Genomic DNA, 16,518 nt, shown 5'->3' on the forward strand with positions numbered 1-16,518 from the left:
GATTATGCAGGGTACCATACAAGCACACTGCCTAAAGGAAAATATCTCTGGAGTAAACTATTGAAGAAATATACCCAAGCTACATTTCAAATGGAACTGTTTGTATGCTTCAGAGAAAGAGCCCAGGAATAGACTAATATACATGCAGTGTGGAAAAGCAAGCAATGAAAACCAAAAAGCAGGTCAGTAAACCTGGTTATTCAAAAGTGCCTGTCCTGTAGAACATTACAGAATCACAGAATCACAGAATCACTGAGGTTGGAAGGGACCTCTGGAGATCATCTAGTCCAGTCCCCCTGCTCAAGCAGGGTCACCTAGAGCACGTTGCACAGGATTGCATCCAGGCGGGCTTTGAATATCTCCAGAGAAGGAGACTCCACAACCTCTCTGGGCAACCTGTGCCAGTGCTCTGTCACCCTCACAGTGAAGAAGTTTTTCCTCATGTTCAGACTGACCTTCCTGTGTTTCAGTTTGTGCCCGTTGCCTTGCGTCCTGTCACTGGGCACCACTGAAAAGAGTCTGGCTCCATCCTCTTGACACCCTCCCTTCAGATACTTGTACACGTTGATAAGATCTCCTCTCAGCCTTTTCTTCTCCAGGCTAAACAGGCCCAGCTCTCTCAGCCTTTCCTCATAAGAGAGATGCTCCAGTCCCCTAATCATCTTTGTAGCCCTTCGCTGGACTTGCTCCAGTAGTGCCACATCCCTCTTGTACTGGGGAGCCCAGAACTGGACGCAGTACTCCAGATGGGGCCTCACCAGGGCTGAGCAGAGGGGGAGAATCACCTCCCTCAACCTGCTGGCAACACTCTTCCTGATGCAGCCCAGGGTACCATTGGCCTTCTTGGCCACAAGGGCACATTGCTGCCTCATGCTTAACTTGGTGTCCACCAGCACTCCCAGGTCCTTCTTGGCAGAGCTGCTTTCCAGCAGGTCAACCCCCAACCTGTACTGGTGACTGGGGTTATTCCTCCCCAGGTGCAGGACCCTGCACTTGCCTTTCTTGAACTTCATGAGGTTCCTCTCTGCCCACCTCTCCAGCCTGTCCAGGTCTCTCTGAATGGCAGCACAGCCCTCTGGTGTATCAGCCACTCCTCACAGTTTTGTATCGTCAGCAAACTTGCTGAGGGTGCGCTCTGTCCCTTCATCCAGGTCACTGATGAAGAAGTTGAACAAGACTGGACCCAGTACTGACCCCTGGGGGACACTGCTAGCTACAGGCCTCCAACTAGACTCTGCACTGCTGATCACAACCCTCTGAGCTCTGCCATTCAGCCAGTTCTCAATCCACCTCACTGTCCACTCATCTAGCCCACACTTCCTGAGCTTGCCTATGAGGATGTTATGGGAGACAGTGTCAAAAGCCTTGCTGAAGTCAAGGGAGACAACATCCACTGCTCTCCCCTCATCCACCCAGCCAGTCATTCCATCAGAGAAGGCTATCAGATTGGTTAGGCATGATTTCCCCTTGGTGAAGCCATGCTGACTACTCCTGATCACCTTCTTGTCCTCCACATGCTTGGAGATGGCCTCCAGGATGAGCTGCTCCATCACCTTTCCAGGGATGCAGGTGAGGCTGACTGGCTTGTAGTTCCCTGGGTGCTCCTTCTTGCCCTTTTTGAAGACTGGGGTGACACTGGCTTTCTTCCAGTCCTCAGGCACCTCTCCTGTTCTCCATGACCTTTCAAAGATGATGGAGAGTGGCTTAGCAATGACATCCGCCAGCTCCCTCAGCACTCGTGGGTGCATCCCATCAAGGCCCATGGATTTGTGGGTGTCAAGTTTGCTTAAATGATCTCTAACCCACTCCTCCTCCACCGAGGGAAAGTCTTCCTTTCTCCAGACTTCCTCTCTTGCCTCCAGGGTCTGGGGTTCCCGAGGGCTGGCCTGAGCAGTAAAAACTGAAGCAAAGAAGGCAGTCAGTAACTCTGCCTTCTCTGCATCCTTCGTCACCAGGACACCCACCCCATTCAGCAAAGGCCCCACATTTTCCCTAGTCTTCCTCTTGCTACTGATATATTTGAAGAAGGCCTTCTTGCTGTCCTTGACATCTCTCACCAGATTTAATTCCAAACGGGCCTTAGCCTTCCTCGTCATATCCCTGCACACTCTGACAATGTTTCTATATTCCTCCCAAGTGGCCTGTCCCCCTTTCCACTTTCTGTAGACTTCCTTCTTCTGGTTGAGTTTTGCCAGGAGCTCCTTGCTCATCCATGCAGGTCTCCTACCTCCTTTGCTTGACTTCCTACTCATAGGGATGCACCGCTCTTGAGCCTGGAGGAGGTGATGTTTGAATATTAACCAGCTCTCTTGAACACCCCTTCCTTCTAGGGCCCTAACCCATGGGATTCCTCCAAGTAGGTCCCTGAAGAGGCCAAAGTTTGCTCTCCTGAAGTCTAGGGTTGCGATCCTGCTTAGTGCCCTGCTGCCTCCTCGCAGGATCCTGAACTCCACCATCTCATGGTCACTGCAGCCAAGGCTGCCCCCGACCTTCACATCTTCCACCACTCCTTCTTTGTTTGTTAGTACGAGGTCCAGCAGCACACCTCTCCTTGTTGGCTCCTCTACCACCTGTGTCAAGAAGTTGTCACCAAGGCTCTGCAGGAACCTCCAGGACTGTTTGTGCCTAGCTGTGTTGTCTTTCCAGCAGATATCAGGGTGGTTGAAGTCCCCCATGAGAACCAGGGCCTGGGATCGTGAAGCTACTTCCAGCTGTCTGTAGAAGGCCTCATCGACTTCCTCTTCCTGATCAGGTGGCCTGTAGTAAACACCCACCACAGTGTCACCCATGCTAGCCTGCCCTTTAATCCTTACCCATAAGCTCTCGACTCGCTCTTCTTCCACCCCTAGGCACAGCTCAATACATTCCAGTTGCTCTCTCACCTAAAGAGCAACTCCTCCACCTCGCTTTCCTGGCCTGTCTTTCCTAAAAAGCACATAGCCATCCATGACAGCACTCCAGTCATGCGAGCTATCCCACCATGTCTCTGTAATGGCAATGAGATCATGGCCCTGCGACCGCACACAGATCTCTAGTTCCTCCTGTTTGTTCCCCATGCTGCGTGCATTGGTGTACAGGCATTTCAGAGAGGTGATCGAGCATGCAGGTTTCCCAGGAGGGGTAAAAGAGGATCCTCCATAGCCACATCCCATGCGCACTTCCCTGGCTGCATTCACCTGCTGGAGGCATCCCGACTTGAGCAGTCTTTTGCCAACTACCCTGGCACTAGAACTCTCCCCTTCCCCCGTCTTTCCTAGTTTAAAGCCCTCCTTACCAGGTTGGCCAACCTGTTGGCAAAGACCCAAATGTGACATTCATATTTCCCAGAAGTGTCTACTATATTATTTCCCTTTTTTCCTCTCACTACAGGAAAGTTCTGCTGGTTTAAGCTCACATGGCTAATTGATTGCATTTTGTTAGATCTAAGTATCGCTCAGAAGGTGTTGTGTAGTTTCCCAGGTTTCTCAATAGTGGCTCAAGGTAGTTTTGTGTTTTAATAAAAGTGTTTTAATAAAGGTGCTCTAGAATATAATTCTTTAATGAAATTCCTAGAAAATGATGATGGTTCCACCCAATGTTTAGTTTGTAAAAGAGGAAGCCAAGGGGGAGGAGGGAAGTAGAGCCCTCCCAAACACCCCACATCTATTTCCTCCTCTCCTCTGTGCACTCGGTTTCTGACATGCCCAGTCTAACTTCAGCGTCTTAGACACAGCGATGGAAGGGCAGACTAGGAGCATAGGAGGAAAAGGTAGGGAATAACAGCTATTCTCTAGCAGGGGCTGTTATTTCTCTTCCCTAGACATGGGTGTTTACCATTGGGGAAACCTGATCATATGACTAGAGATGCACAATCCCTCCCACTATTTCTGCTGGTCAGACTTCTGTTAGAAGTTTATAAACTAATTATAGTTTCTTTCACGGTTTAGAAGAGGAATTCAGCCAAATTTTAGCTGCTGTGTTTCCTGCTTGAACAAAACACATTTATTGAAAAACTACAGGGAAAAAACTGCAGAACAGAGCAGTTGTGGTAAGTACATTTATCTTTACTTAGGGGCTGGAATATTTTATGAAGAACTGATGACTTAGTCTGATACCATTTCTTTTTTCTGAGACATTAATTTTATATATGAGATGATCTCTAACCTACTAGAACAAACTCTTCTCGTAATTTATGTCTTCTGAATCTTCTGTTAAACTTTTGCACATGAAATATGGCTGTTACAAGATTGCAGTGAAATAATGCCAAGGAACATGCCCTCATTAGAAATTATTCTGCAGAAATAAAGTGGCAGAGTTACTCCACGTTGGAAAAGATCATCTTTAAAATATTTCAGATGGCCAGAATCATTATCTAGCCAGTAAGATGCAACTTAGAAACACTGCATCAAGACTAGGAAATGAAAGTATCCCATTCTGGAGCTTTTTCTCATTGCAGGGTTTCCAAACAGTTAAACATGCAGCAACTGTTCTAAAGTACATAAAAATATTTGGTTTTATGTAAGAATAAATTGTGCCTGTATTACAGAGGATAACTTTGGTGGGTATGAATATCATACTTTTACATTGCTGGGCTGACCACAGTCTTGGAATCGAAGAAATGCTTTGGTTTCGGTTTCTTTTCTCAGCCTCTTGGTATCCTGGGCGGAGTTACCGGTGAATATGATAGCAATTTAAGTTTTGAAATAAAACCAAACAGTGAGTCTGTCCCTCCCCCCTCTCCCCAGTATTATTACGATAAGTGCTCACCATGCTATTAATGACCAATTCTAGAGCATGTCATTTTCAGTATGGCATCTGAAAGAACGAGGACCTGGTTTTCCTGTGAGCAAAGGGGAGGGTCCCTGAAGAGGTAGCAGTGGCTCAACTGCAAGCTTCTCTGGACTGCAAAACCTCTTTCATCTCTGCTCTCATGGTTCATTAGTTAAATCAGGAGGCCGCTTGGCCAAAGCTAGAAGGACAGATGTTTTCCAGCACTAGTTATGAAGAATCTTTACCATTACTTCTCACTAAATACTGGGTTTAGAAAATCAAATGATAGATTGAGGAAAGCATGTTGCTAGGGTAGCTTAGATAACCAAGGCTTCTTTTCTTTCAGGAAACAAAATTTCTTCACTGAAAAATCTAAGAAGTCATTTTGTCTCCGGAAGACTCAGTTCCAAATAAGAAAAGGTACATGGAGTAGATTATCACCATTAATGCAGCAACTGTAGCTGGGTGCAATTCCATAACAAAGTAATAATTTCAGATAAATGAATATAATTCTCCCAAAGGAAGCAGAAGGATAAAGTAAAATTAGATACTTCTAAAGGAAATTTATTATTTTATTGTGCCTCTTTTTTCAAAGTTTTTGCTAAAACCAAGTGGATTGCAAGATGCTCTTCTCCCTGTCTCAGAGATTAAACAGAGTTCTAATTCTGTCTGCTATGTGTTGGACAAGCTTCATTGCAGAGCACATCAAAAACTTCAAGCAATCAGGAAAGATGCTATTTCATAAATTCCTGTCTTTGTGCTTTTCCCCCCATACTGAAGAGTAGGTATGTTAGCTGGGCACCTGTCTAATGTTTACCCGCTGTAGTGAAAAAACTGAGGTGATTCGCAGTAGAACAAACCTTCTGCAGATTAGATGGTTCCTCCAAGGTGCATTTACCTATCCAGGTGTTTGGGGATACAGTGCTGCTGCTTTCTTTAACTTGGTGACACAGTACAAGATCTACTTTTCTGCTACTTGATCCCCCAAGCTCCTTAAATATTAGACCCATCATTGCTTCAAAGATTGCGTACAAAAAAGGCAAGAGCATGGTTCATTATTTGGTGGATTCAGCTATTAATGGGTCATGCCAACACATATCAGCTCCATGTCTTAAAGTTCAATTTTAGAAAAAGCTGTTTCGACTGTCAATGCTTATTCAGTTGCTTTTGCTCCTGCACCATCATTGCTAATCATGCCACCATCTTTTACTTCTGCTATGATAAGGGCTTACAGCTGACAGCAGCACAGTGGCACAGGTGGCAGCAACAGCAGCAATGTCAAGTGCAGCAGCAGCAGCAGGAAAGGAAGCAGGAGTGGGTGTGGTGAGGGGCTATGGAGCCTGAGACAGGACAAGGCTGCTGGTGGAGCAGATCCCATATCAGAGGAGCACTTTCATAATTTCTGATAGGGTTGGATACCAAGGATTGGATATTACAATCTCATCATGGGTTATCCTAGGATCTGTACCCAGTGTAACTTCTGTTAAGCTTTAAGAGGGGAAAAACAGAGCAGCTTATTACCAGAATGATAGGATACTTAGAGTCCGGAGGTGGGATTTTCAAAAGAGACTGCAATCATCAGGTAGCTAAATCGCACTGTCTTTCAGGTTTTATCCACCTCAATTTTGAAAGTGACATTTCCAGGCAAAATAGCAGCTGACAACCCCAGCTTGCAGTTATATCAAGGAACATACTGCTGAGGGAGAATGTCAGAGTTTGTTTGACTTCTGAAGTCCATACCCATCACACTGTTTCCTAAATGAAACCTCTCTCTGTGAATCCAGTAGTCAAGAGTGTGTCTGCATTTTGTAAACTGATGGATGTGAGCTTTGTTAGTTCTCCCACAATGCAATTACATAATGCAGAGCACTCACTAAGGTAGCTTGTTAGTAGACAGGACGCTCTAGTTTGGGCTTGGCTCTACTCTTTCACATTCCACAGTTTCTGTTTGACTCCAAAAACCAGGCAGAGTTCACTTGCATGGTCTGCAAAATACCATGAAAGCAAGCCTTGCAGCACCCTGCAATTGCTGTGCATCTAGTAACCATGTGGGACAATTAACAAGTATTAGTTCTGCTTATGAGTTTATGCTGCTGTAAATCAGAGTTATGCCACTGAGGTGAAGTAGTTATATCATTGTAAAGCTAACTTAAGTGGGAAAAAACATCTCTACAAATGTTGCTTCACTACTTGATTTTGTTTAATTTGAGAAACCTTAATGTATGCGAAAGTTACTGAAATGGTAGTATGGAAAAGATTTTCCTTTCATTTGTAAAATAGCAACAACAAAGTAAGCACAGCAGTATGTTTCCTCTCCAATGTCTCTTCACAGTATTATTCAGATTCAGATTCTGTATTTGACCACATCTAAGGGTAAAAAAAAGTTGGATTTCTGTGTGCATTTGATTTTGCTTCTCCACCAGACTGCAAAATTAATGAGAGCCCACTGTGATGGTGTTTTGTGTCCGACAGACCATATGACCACAAATAGGTGTCCAAATGACTGCAAATAGGTATCAGTCACAATTTTTGTGTAGTGTCAGTTGCAGAACTGGTTTAAAAACAGGATTAAAATAAAATTGTGCTTTAAGAAAATTAAAATCTGTATCTTAAAAGTAGCTAATGCCTTATATATGATTTAACTTCACATTCTGCCTGTGTTCCCTAGCTCAACTGAACTAGTATATTCCATGTGGCAGATTACACTAATGAAGAAATTAATGGTAGATAACAGCAAGGAAAAATGTGTTATTCAATTAATAGGCTACTATAAAACATGTTTTTAGTAATGTTGTGGTTTTTTTCTTTAAAGAATGGAAAATACTAACACTGAAGAAAATGAGAAATCAAAGTTATATCAAAATGTTGACAACTGGACAAAAGAGCAAGTCAGACAATGGGCAATCGAAGAAGTTAAGATTGACAAGGAGTATGCAGAAATTCTGTTTAACCAAGACGTGACTGGTTCTACTTTGAGACTGTTAACTAAAAAAGATCTTGTAGATATGGACATAACTCATGGGCCTGCTCTTCAAATTATTCACGTCCTGAGACAGAATAACATACTACCTGAAAGCTCAAACCAAGCTGTGGGACAAGAAGACGCCAAACATGGTCTTGATGGCAAAGGAGAAGACAAAGAAATTGCAAAGAAAGAGTGCAATAAGAAATACAGGTCATTTAATCCCAGTACATCACAGAATTCTAACATTGAGCCCCTAGAAGACAAAGCAGCAAAAAAGTCAGATGGCAAAGAGGATGTATCAGAGAAATCACTGTCAAGCAACCAGCACCCAACCAAAAAGACTTGTATGCCACATCCTTTTGATAATTTCCGTGATGGTTCTCGATATACACACCATAATATTCTTAATATCCCTGAAACAGGACCGCTCAATCTCATCGATCCAGCACATGAATTCAAATTACTCACCAACACAGAAGAGGCACAAGAAGAAAATATTATGATGAAATTTAGCAATGAAGTCTTTAGATTTGCTGCAGCCTGCATGAACTCTCGCACAAATGGTACTATCCATTTTGGAGTTCGTGATAATCCACATGGGGAAATTGAAGGAATAAAAGTTACCAACAAAGAAGCATATATTCATCATTTTAATAAATACATTGGAAAGTACTTTCCTGAGAAGTATGCGGAGATTGCAAAAGCTTGCATTAGAGAACCTAGATTTGTGGAAATATTATTACAAAATGGAACTCTATCAGATACATTTGTCATTGAAATAGATATAGTTCCAAAACACTCCCTCTGTGATACAAAATATTTCTCAACCTACACATATGAATACAAAAGTAAGGGCTGGAACAAGGCTCTCTTCATCCGGGATGGAGCTAGTTCCAAAAATATCATCCAAAATTCAAAAGAATTAGAATTGTTTAAATCTACCTTGACATCTTTAGCAAAGTCTCGTAAAAAAGCAGAGGAAGAATATATCTTAAGGCAAAAAAAGACAGGGAATGAAGGACTAAAACTAGTTAGTCTGCTCACTGGTAACAGGGACTTGCTGGATGACTCTTATTATGACTACTACATTTTAGTAACAAACAAGTGCCATTCAAATCAAATAGTGCACTTAGACTTTTTGCAGGAAATAAAATGGTTCACTGTGCTTGACTTTGATTTTGAATCAGAAATGAATGGTGTACTCAAAACTTACCAAAAAAATCGAAATGCCAGACTTCACTTCCCAGAACATTATCAAAACAAGGAGGGTTCCATTTCTGAACAAGCTGAAAAGCTAAATCTGCATCAGGAGACCAACTGGATTTTCTGCAATGGCAGATCAGGCTTTGAAGGCAATAAACACCCACCGTTAGATCCTCGTTCATGGCAACGAGATAGGGCTGCTGATGTTAGAAAATTGATTTCATTTCTTTCACACAAAGATGTAAAGCAGAGTGGGAAGTTTTTAACAGTGTTTCTTTTGCTCTCCACAGTGGAAGATTCAATGGATCCCCTTACTGAGACATTTATTACATTTTACCAAGAATCAAAGGGACTAGAAGACATGCTCTGCATTTGCACTGGCCCAGGTACATATCAGCGATGGAAAGATCTTCTGCATGCTAGAGGCATTAGTGAGGAAGAGCTTTCAGCCAAATGTGTTTCTAATTTAACCCTAGAAATGGTAAATGGTACCATCACAAAATTAAAATCAGTGACACGATCTTCTGAAAGACTTCTACCCTCTGCTGGTTGTTCTACTGTTCTTCTAAAGAAAGAAGAAGACTCCATGGCAGCATTAGAAATCCTTTGTGTAAATGAATGCAAAGACACAGAGATAGAGAAGGATGCAGAGCAATTTAAAAAATTCCTGAAAGAACGGGAAGAAGATTTTTATCGAGGTGGTAAAGTGTCATGGTGGAATTTTTACTTCTCTTCTGAAAATCATACATCAGATTTTATCAGAAGGGACGGTTATGAAAAGCTCGAACAGCTAGTTATGTCTTCATCTAACAGTACTAATCAATCATCTGTAAAAATTATCAACCTTTACCACCACCCAGGCTGTGGCGGGACAACATTAGCTATGCACATCCTCTGGGATCTCCGGAAGCAATTCAGATGTGCTGTTCTGAAAAACAAATCAAATGATTTTGAAACACAACTGACAACTTTAATCACCTATGGAGCAAACAACTCTACAGGCTATATACCAGTGTTACTTCTTGTGGATGATTTTGAAGAGCAAGAAAACATCTATATTCTGCAGAGAGACATTCAGAAAGCTATAACAGAAAAACACATTGATTGTGCAAATCCTTTAGTGATCATTCTAAATTGTATGAGATCTCAGAATCCTGATGAAAATGCAACTATCAATTCCTTGAACAGTATTTCTCTAAAACATCTGCTTTCTCAAAAAGAGCAAAGGGCTTTTGATCAGAAACTAAAAGATATTGAAAAGCAGCATTCAAATCCTGACAGTTTCTATTCATTTATGATTATGAAGAAAAACTTTGATCCACAGTACATTGAAACAGTGGTAAAAAATACCCTGAATAACTTGGATACTACCACTAAACCAGCACAACTTATTTACTATTTAGCACTGTTAAACTCTTATGTAAGTAAATCTACAGTTTCAATATCACTATGTGAAGAATTCTTAGGAATTAATTCTCGAGAGACTGGCTGCGATAAAGATAAACTGATAGAAAAGATGGGAATTTGTTCCAATATTGTAATATATGCTCAGGTACAGGAATGCACGAGATACAGAGGTCTGCGTATCATTCACCCCTTGATAGCATGTCGCTGTCTAACAGAATTGAAACTAACCTATGACTTGTCTAAAAGTGAAATTACTTTGCGGTTATTGAAAGAGGATTTATTTTATGAGACTTCGTTAAAGAAAGACAAACTTATTCGTGATATACAAACCATGCTGATTACTAGACAGCGTAAGGAGCATGGTGATGAGTCAGATACATTGTTTTCCCCGTTAATTGAAGCCATTCATAAGGAAGAAAAGTGTGCTAAAGTGGAATATGTGTTGAAACAAGGATCCACTAGATTTAAGCAAAACAGTCTCATTTGCCAAGCCTTAGCAAGATACTTCTACATTAAAGAAAAGAAGTTTGACTCTGCATTGGACTGGGCCAAAGAAGCCAAAGAAAGAGCACCACACAATTCATACATATCAGATACATTAGGTCAAGTCTATAAAAGTAAGCTAAGATACTGGGTAGAGCACAAAATAAAGAGTGCAGACATGACAGCTGAGGACCTGAAATGTATGCTGGAACTTGCTCAGAATGCCTCACAGGCTTTCAGAGAATCTCAGCAGCAAGCTGAAAATGCAGACACTGAAGAAAATTTGCAGCATCTAAAGCTTAAAAGAAAGTTTCACACATACAATACTGCTGGTTATCAGGGAGAAATAGAAACTTGTCTTTATGTTATTGATGTCCTTCAGCATGTTCCTTTTTTCAGCAAAGAAGACCCATGGTGTAGAAAAAATTTGGCAATGCATCTATCAGGAAATAGTGTTTTGAAGACAGATACCCCTGCCACAGAGAGTGAAATGTTTGAGGCCCTTACACTTCATTCTAGCTTTTTAAATAATTTGCAATCACGTTTGAAAAGGGCATTTGACTTTTTTGAAGACTACTTTGTCTTTTTCAAAACACAGACCAATGAAAAAGAAATTGTAGAAGCAAAAATATATGAGAAGGTTCAAGAATGTTTTACCAAATACACAAGAGTATTTTGCAATTCCAATTTTGAGCAACTGAAAAATGAACAGGTCTCAAAGTGGCCCTTGTCTCGGCGTAGGAAAGCTTACCGGGACAGTCTGGAGGCTTCTAAAGCAGACTCATTTTCTGGACTTTTGGAATACCTCCACAGAAATCGCAGAAATGCTGACAGAGAACTAGAAGACATAGTAGCTGCATATGAATTTTTGTGTGAGGGGAGTTCAGAAGCAACTCTGAAAGAAAAACAGAATCTGATTTTGGCAAATGTTGTCCTCAAGTGCATTAAATCTAAATCCACTAAGTTGTATGTTTTTCAGGAGCTGAGAAGTCAGCTTCTAAATATTCTACAGAAAGTGGAACTGACTTCACAGTGTGTAGAGCCTTTCTTCCTAGCCTCCTTGTTGTTCTGGCCTGAAAATAGAAAACAACTAAATGAAGATTCCAGGAAAATGGCAAGCTATGTTAGGCATTTAAATGACTCTTTCAAAGAGCGCTATGGAACCCTGTGTCGTTCCAAGCTACCTCTGGCTCATTTCTATCTTGGGAAAGGCAGTGGCCTGAACAGATTTGTTCACAAAGGAAAAATAGATCAGCTCTTTAGTTCACTTCCAGAACAAGAATTGAATTCCCTCTGGCAGAGTGGCAATATCTGGAAGGAAAAGGCTGTTCAAAATCTTTTGCTTCCTCTGGATGGAAGAGCTGATGGTAAGGTTATCTATGTAGACTATGGCAGTAATGAAACCATTAGGATACCAGTGCAGCCGGTTCCCTCATGCCTGTTGAAAAACGGCCCAAACATAGAAAGAGTGTCTTTTTACCTTGGGTTTTCCATCGCTGGTCTCCTGGCATACAACACTGAAAGTCTGTCATTAAAACAATAGGTATTCCAGGGTTGCTGCCACAAGGCTTCTTTAGACACAGCTACCCTTAACATTTTTTTGTCAACAATTGCAAGTGACAACTTCTGGCTATACATTATATTTCATTCCTCGTTCTGTTAGTCTTTCAGTCCCATGCAGAATTGTCTTGCTACTATCATAACCACTGTTTGGACAATCAATCAGACTGAAATATTGGTGCAGATAGTTCTATAAACTTGTCAGCACTGCTCAAAGTTCTTCTTTGGTTGATGTAAACATGAGAAACCATTCAGAAAAGAAAAGCGAATTCTAAAGAATACTTTGAAAATGTAATGACAAAGTGAAATACCATCTCTTTTAAGAACCCTGCTATCTTGCTAGCTTTTTTGTCACTATTCCTAAGGAAGAATATGTCACTATCCTCGTGCTTCTGTGTAAGTGATATATGAGAAAGGAACGTATATTAGAAAACATGTTATCATTTAACATGGCCTGATGCTTCACTGTACCTGGTGTCATCTTGGCACAAGAGGAATGAAAAGGCCATTCAGCTGCAAAGCAGCATTTTGTCCTCTGTTGTCATTGTACATACTTGAATCCATCTGTAATTCATCTGTATATGGACCCAAATTAATAACCAAGCTATGCATCTTGTGGGAGGACAGAAGCACTGGTCTTTTCCCTTCTCAGGGCATTTCCAAAGGTATGAGTACCAAAGATACAGCTACTTTCTGCTCTACAGTAAAAACACACATACCAGTTGGCATTTGAAGCCAATATTAGACAGATTTTTTTCTTTTTTGGTGGGTCTGCTACTGCTTTATATAAAATTGATTGGGTCTTTCTTTTCATTATAAATTCCATGAGTTACTTCCAGCAATAGATTTCTTATCAAGTTTGATCCTTGCGAATGAATGCAATTAAAATGTTTTAAATGGTCATTGATTGCATGCATTAACTTCCTCATGTGTATAGAATTGCCTGCTGTGTTAAGACACAATTATGATCCAAAAAAGTAAAATATATTGGTGTGAAACACCAGAAACAACAAGTCAGTACCATCTGGGAGGTCAGAATAACCGGATGACTTCAATGCAATAAACTGCCTGAGGAAGGTCTGCAGGTTGGATCTTTGATCAGCCCACCAGCCCCCTTAGCTCTTACACTCAGGCAAGGCAGTAGGCAAAATAAGTGGCACATCAGCAGAAGATTAGTACAACAAAATTGACAACAAGAAAAAAAAACCCTGCAGACCACAGTTTACATCTACAGTCATGTGCACGGAAGAAAATCCTTCATGCAAATGACTGAGATACACATTGAGTCATGAAAATTCTTTTATCAGTTGAAGTCTGTGCACAGATAGATAACTCCCTCTGTATGAATAACTTCTTTCGTTATTTTAGATCCCATTGCTCCAAATGTTACCTGACAGTATGCTCTGGGATAGAATTATGCAACATATTTATTCTGCTATAGTGAAGCTCTTCTTTTAGTTGCAAATAGGGAAAAGGAGGTTTATTATATAATCCAGACTGGTCTTTAACTCTAGCCAAAATATATTTCTCTTGGTGACTCCCTGTAACAGTGAGTGTCTCTCACTGACTCCACACTTCATGTTATCCTCTATTCAATTTGTTTCTAATAGGATACTTTTATTACATATGGCATACTACATGAACTTTTCCTAGCAATTGATTATTTGTTATACTTAGTTCTTAGGGTATCACTGTACAATTTAACAATCACTAAACTATTCATCTTTTCAAATAAAGTTTTACAGCAAGAAATTTGCCATGTCTTCATGGCAAATTAAGACTTTGGTCTTCATTTCAGTCAGTCACATCTCTTCAGTCACATCTACAAATTACAAGAGTTTTTTTGTGCTCAAACTCAGACTAGCTGTATAGTATGGACATTTAGTAATAAACTTCGGGATTTTGCTGAGTATATTACATGCTAGACACTTCACTACATGCCTGTGTGAAATTACAGAAATATAGATTTTATTATTTTTATATATAAGAATGTTTGTTATAAAATTGTACTTTTATCAGCAGTAGCTCATTAATAAATACAAATATTTGATAACATCTTTAATTGTGCAAAGTATGAACTGTATTTGATGATACAGATCATCAACAGCTGGCAGAATTGTTTTTAACTAGTATTTCCTATTACTTTCCTTTACTTTGTAAGACCATTTTCTTCTTGCTTCATAACTCCTCTGTTAATCTTTGCATTTTGAAAACTAAACTCTCCCATGCCAAATATCTGCCTCAGAATTATTTTGTGTTAATTAAAGCCAAAGGACTCGGTAACTTCCAAGAGTGAGGTCTGGAAAAAAAAGTCATATTGCCCAAGTTAAACAATTCTACCAACTTTTTCCAGCCTGCTCAGGCATTCTTTTGAGTAGGGTTTTACTCTGGTAGGAGAGAAAAGGTAGAGCTGAGAGGAAATATGTCTGCATGAGTCTACTTTCACCAAGTTGCAAGGCCTGAAAAGACTGCCATTTATATATGGGCATATACAAACTTATATTTTAACAGCAGAGTTTATACACACAAGGCAGACCCAAGTTGCAGGTCCGGGCTGCAAATGCCCAGGTCTAAACTGAGAGCTCACCCCAGTGCTTTCAGTGCTAAGCCTGGAAACCTGGAGGAAAGAGCTTGATTCAAATGTACAGGAGCCAAAGCCAGGTCTGCAAGAAGGTGGAAGGAAGGTGGGGAAGACCAAGAAGCTCAGTCTGACTTTTGTGGATCATGGTAATGGTATCTCAGCAGCTCCCTCTGGTGAGCAGCCAGGATCCCCGCTGCACCCAAGGAGCATTTGTGGACTCTGAACTCCTATAGAGGGGCAGGAGATCTGAAATCTACTTCCAGAGGAGTGCAAGGCATCCACAATCTAGGGGCTGGAAGTTGAGGGCATTGAGGCTCCTTCTCTCTCTAAATTCAGAGACAGAAGTACAGAACATGAGAGGACTTCACAACTAGTGACAGAGAGGAGAATTTCTATTAAGGAGAGCTTGAGGGAAACAGACTGGAGCATGGCTGCTGGGATTCAGGATTGGAACAGTGACAGGGACTACTACGTAGGTAAGGGGGAACAAGAACTGAGAAATATGTAGCGGAGGAAGACAGATCTGGTGAGCCATGATGCTCAAGGAGAGAGATGGAACAAAAAAGCACACAAAGAATAGGGAAGTGGGAAGGGGGAAAGATGAAGGGGGAAGCAGATGGGGTGGGACAAGACAGGATGGGAACGGATGGGACAGGACCAGCTTTTAAGATTATAGAGACAGAGTTTGAAACTGGAACAAGGGTAACACACAGACAAGCAAGCCTATGTGGGGGGCAGCTCCAGTGGCAGTAGCCTTTGCAGTGGGTGTAAAGGTTCAGAGCCTAGTAATGGATAATGTGGGCTCTGCAAGGGCTGCCTTACGCTGAAAGAAGACTTCATGAAAAGGCCCTTCCCATTTGTAAGAGCCTATGCTGCCTGTTGTTCCTTTTTTACAGTAGGTGAGAAGGGAGGAAGCAGTGAGAGGTGGAACTGAACCCAATGGCACACAGAAATCCTCTTCTGTGTGGAAAACCTGGTTTAGAAAAGGGGGAAAAGAGTTAAGCAGCACACTGAACAAGGACAGCCGCTGGCAGGCAGACAGCCACCACACCCGCTGAGAGAGCCAGAAGAAGAGGAGGGCACAGTGCGCAAAGTCCCTCAGCTATTTGTCTGCAGGGGGCGATTTCATACAGGAACATTTTCTGGGTTCGAGATTCTCAATATGTGCTTCCAGAGCAATGACTGTGGGACCTGTGAGGAAAGACAGAACAAATAGAGGTTCCCTAGAAAAGAGAGGCAGAGGAGGGCATGCTAATTGTCTTCCAGTAGGCTGCTGCAAAGAAGGTGATAAAAAGGAAGGTAGTAAAATGTTCTCAAGGCCCAAGGTGGACTTGGAGCAAGGGTCTGAACTTTCCATTAGAAAGATTCAAGCTATACAGCAGGAAAAAGCCTGTATCACTAAAAGTGGTGAAGTCCTGAGATAGACTGGGACATCAAGGGAATCTGCCTCTTGAAAAACGGACTAAATTAAGAGAAAAATCAATAAGTGATCCACTCTAGAATGGACTAGACAATCTCTAAAGTTCTCTTCCAGACTTATTTTTCCATGATTGTTAGATAAAAAAGACCT

The 16,518-nt window shown here is 41.5% G+C and overlaps 1 protein-coding gene across 2 annotated transcripts; it reads left to right on the plus strand.

The window, feature by feature from the left end:
- Window positions 1–3,870: 3,870 nt before the first annotated feature.
- Window positions 3,871–14,332, plus strand: SAMD9L (sterile alpha motif domain containing 9 like). 2 transcript variants are annotated; one of them, XM_067291687.1, is made up of 3 exons: window positions 3,871–4,027; window positions 5,096–5,169; window positions 7,562–14,332. In XM_067291687.1, exon 3 carries the CDS (start codon window positions 7,563–7,565, stop codon window positions 12,348–12,350), a length of 4,788 nt encoding a protein of 1,595 aa, XP_067147788.1. In that variant the 5' UTR covers window positions 3,871–4,027; window positions 5,096–5,169; window position 7,562; the 3' UTR covers window positions 12,351–14,332. The 2 variants fall into 2 exon arrangements, with proteins under 2 accessions (XP_067147788.1, XP_013796981.1); XM_013941527.2 differs by lacking the exon at window positions 5,096–5,169.
- The last annotated feature ends 2,186 nt before the right edge of the window (window positions 14,333–16,518 follow it).

Source organism: Apteryx mantelli, chromosome 2, assembly GCF_036417845.1.
Source record: "Apteryx mantelli isolate bAptMan1 chromosome 2, bAptMan1.hap1, whole genome shotgun sequence".
Classification (NCBI taxonomy): Eukaryota; Metazoa; Chordata; class Aves; order Apterygiformes; family Apterygidae; genus Apteryx; species Apteryx mantelli.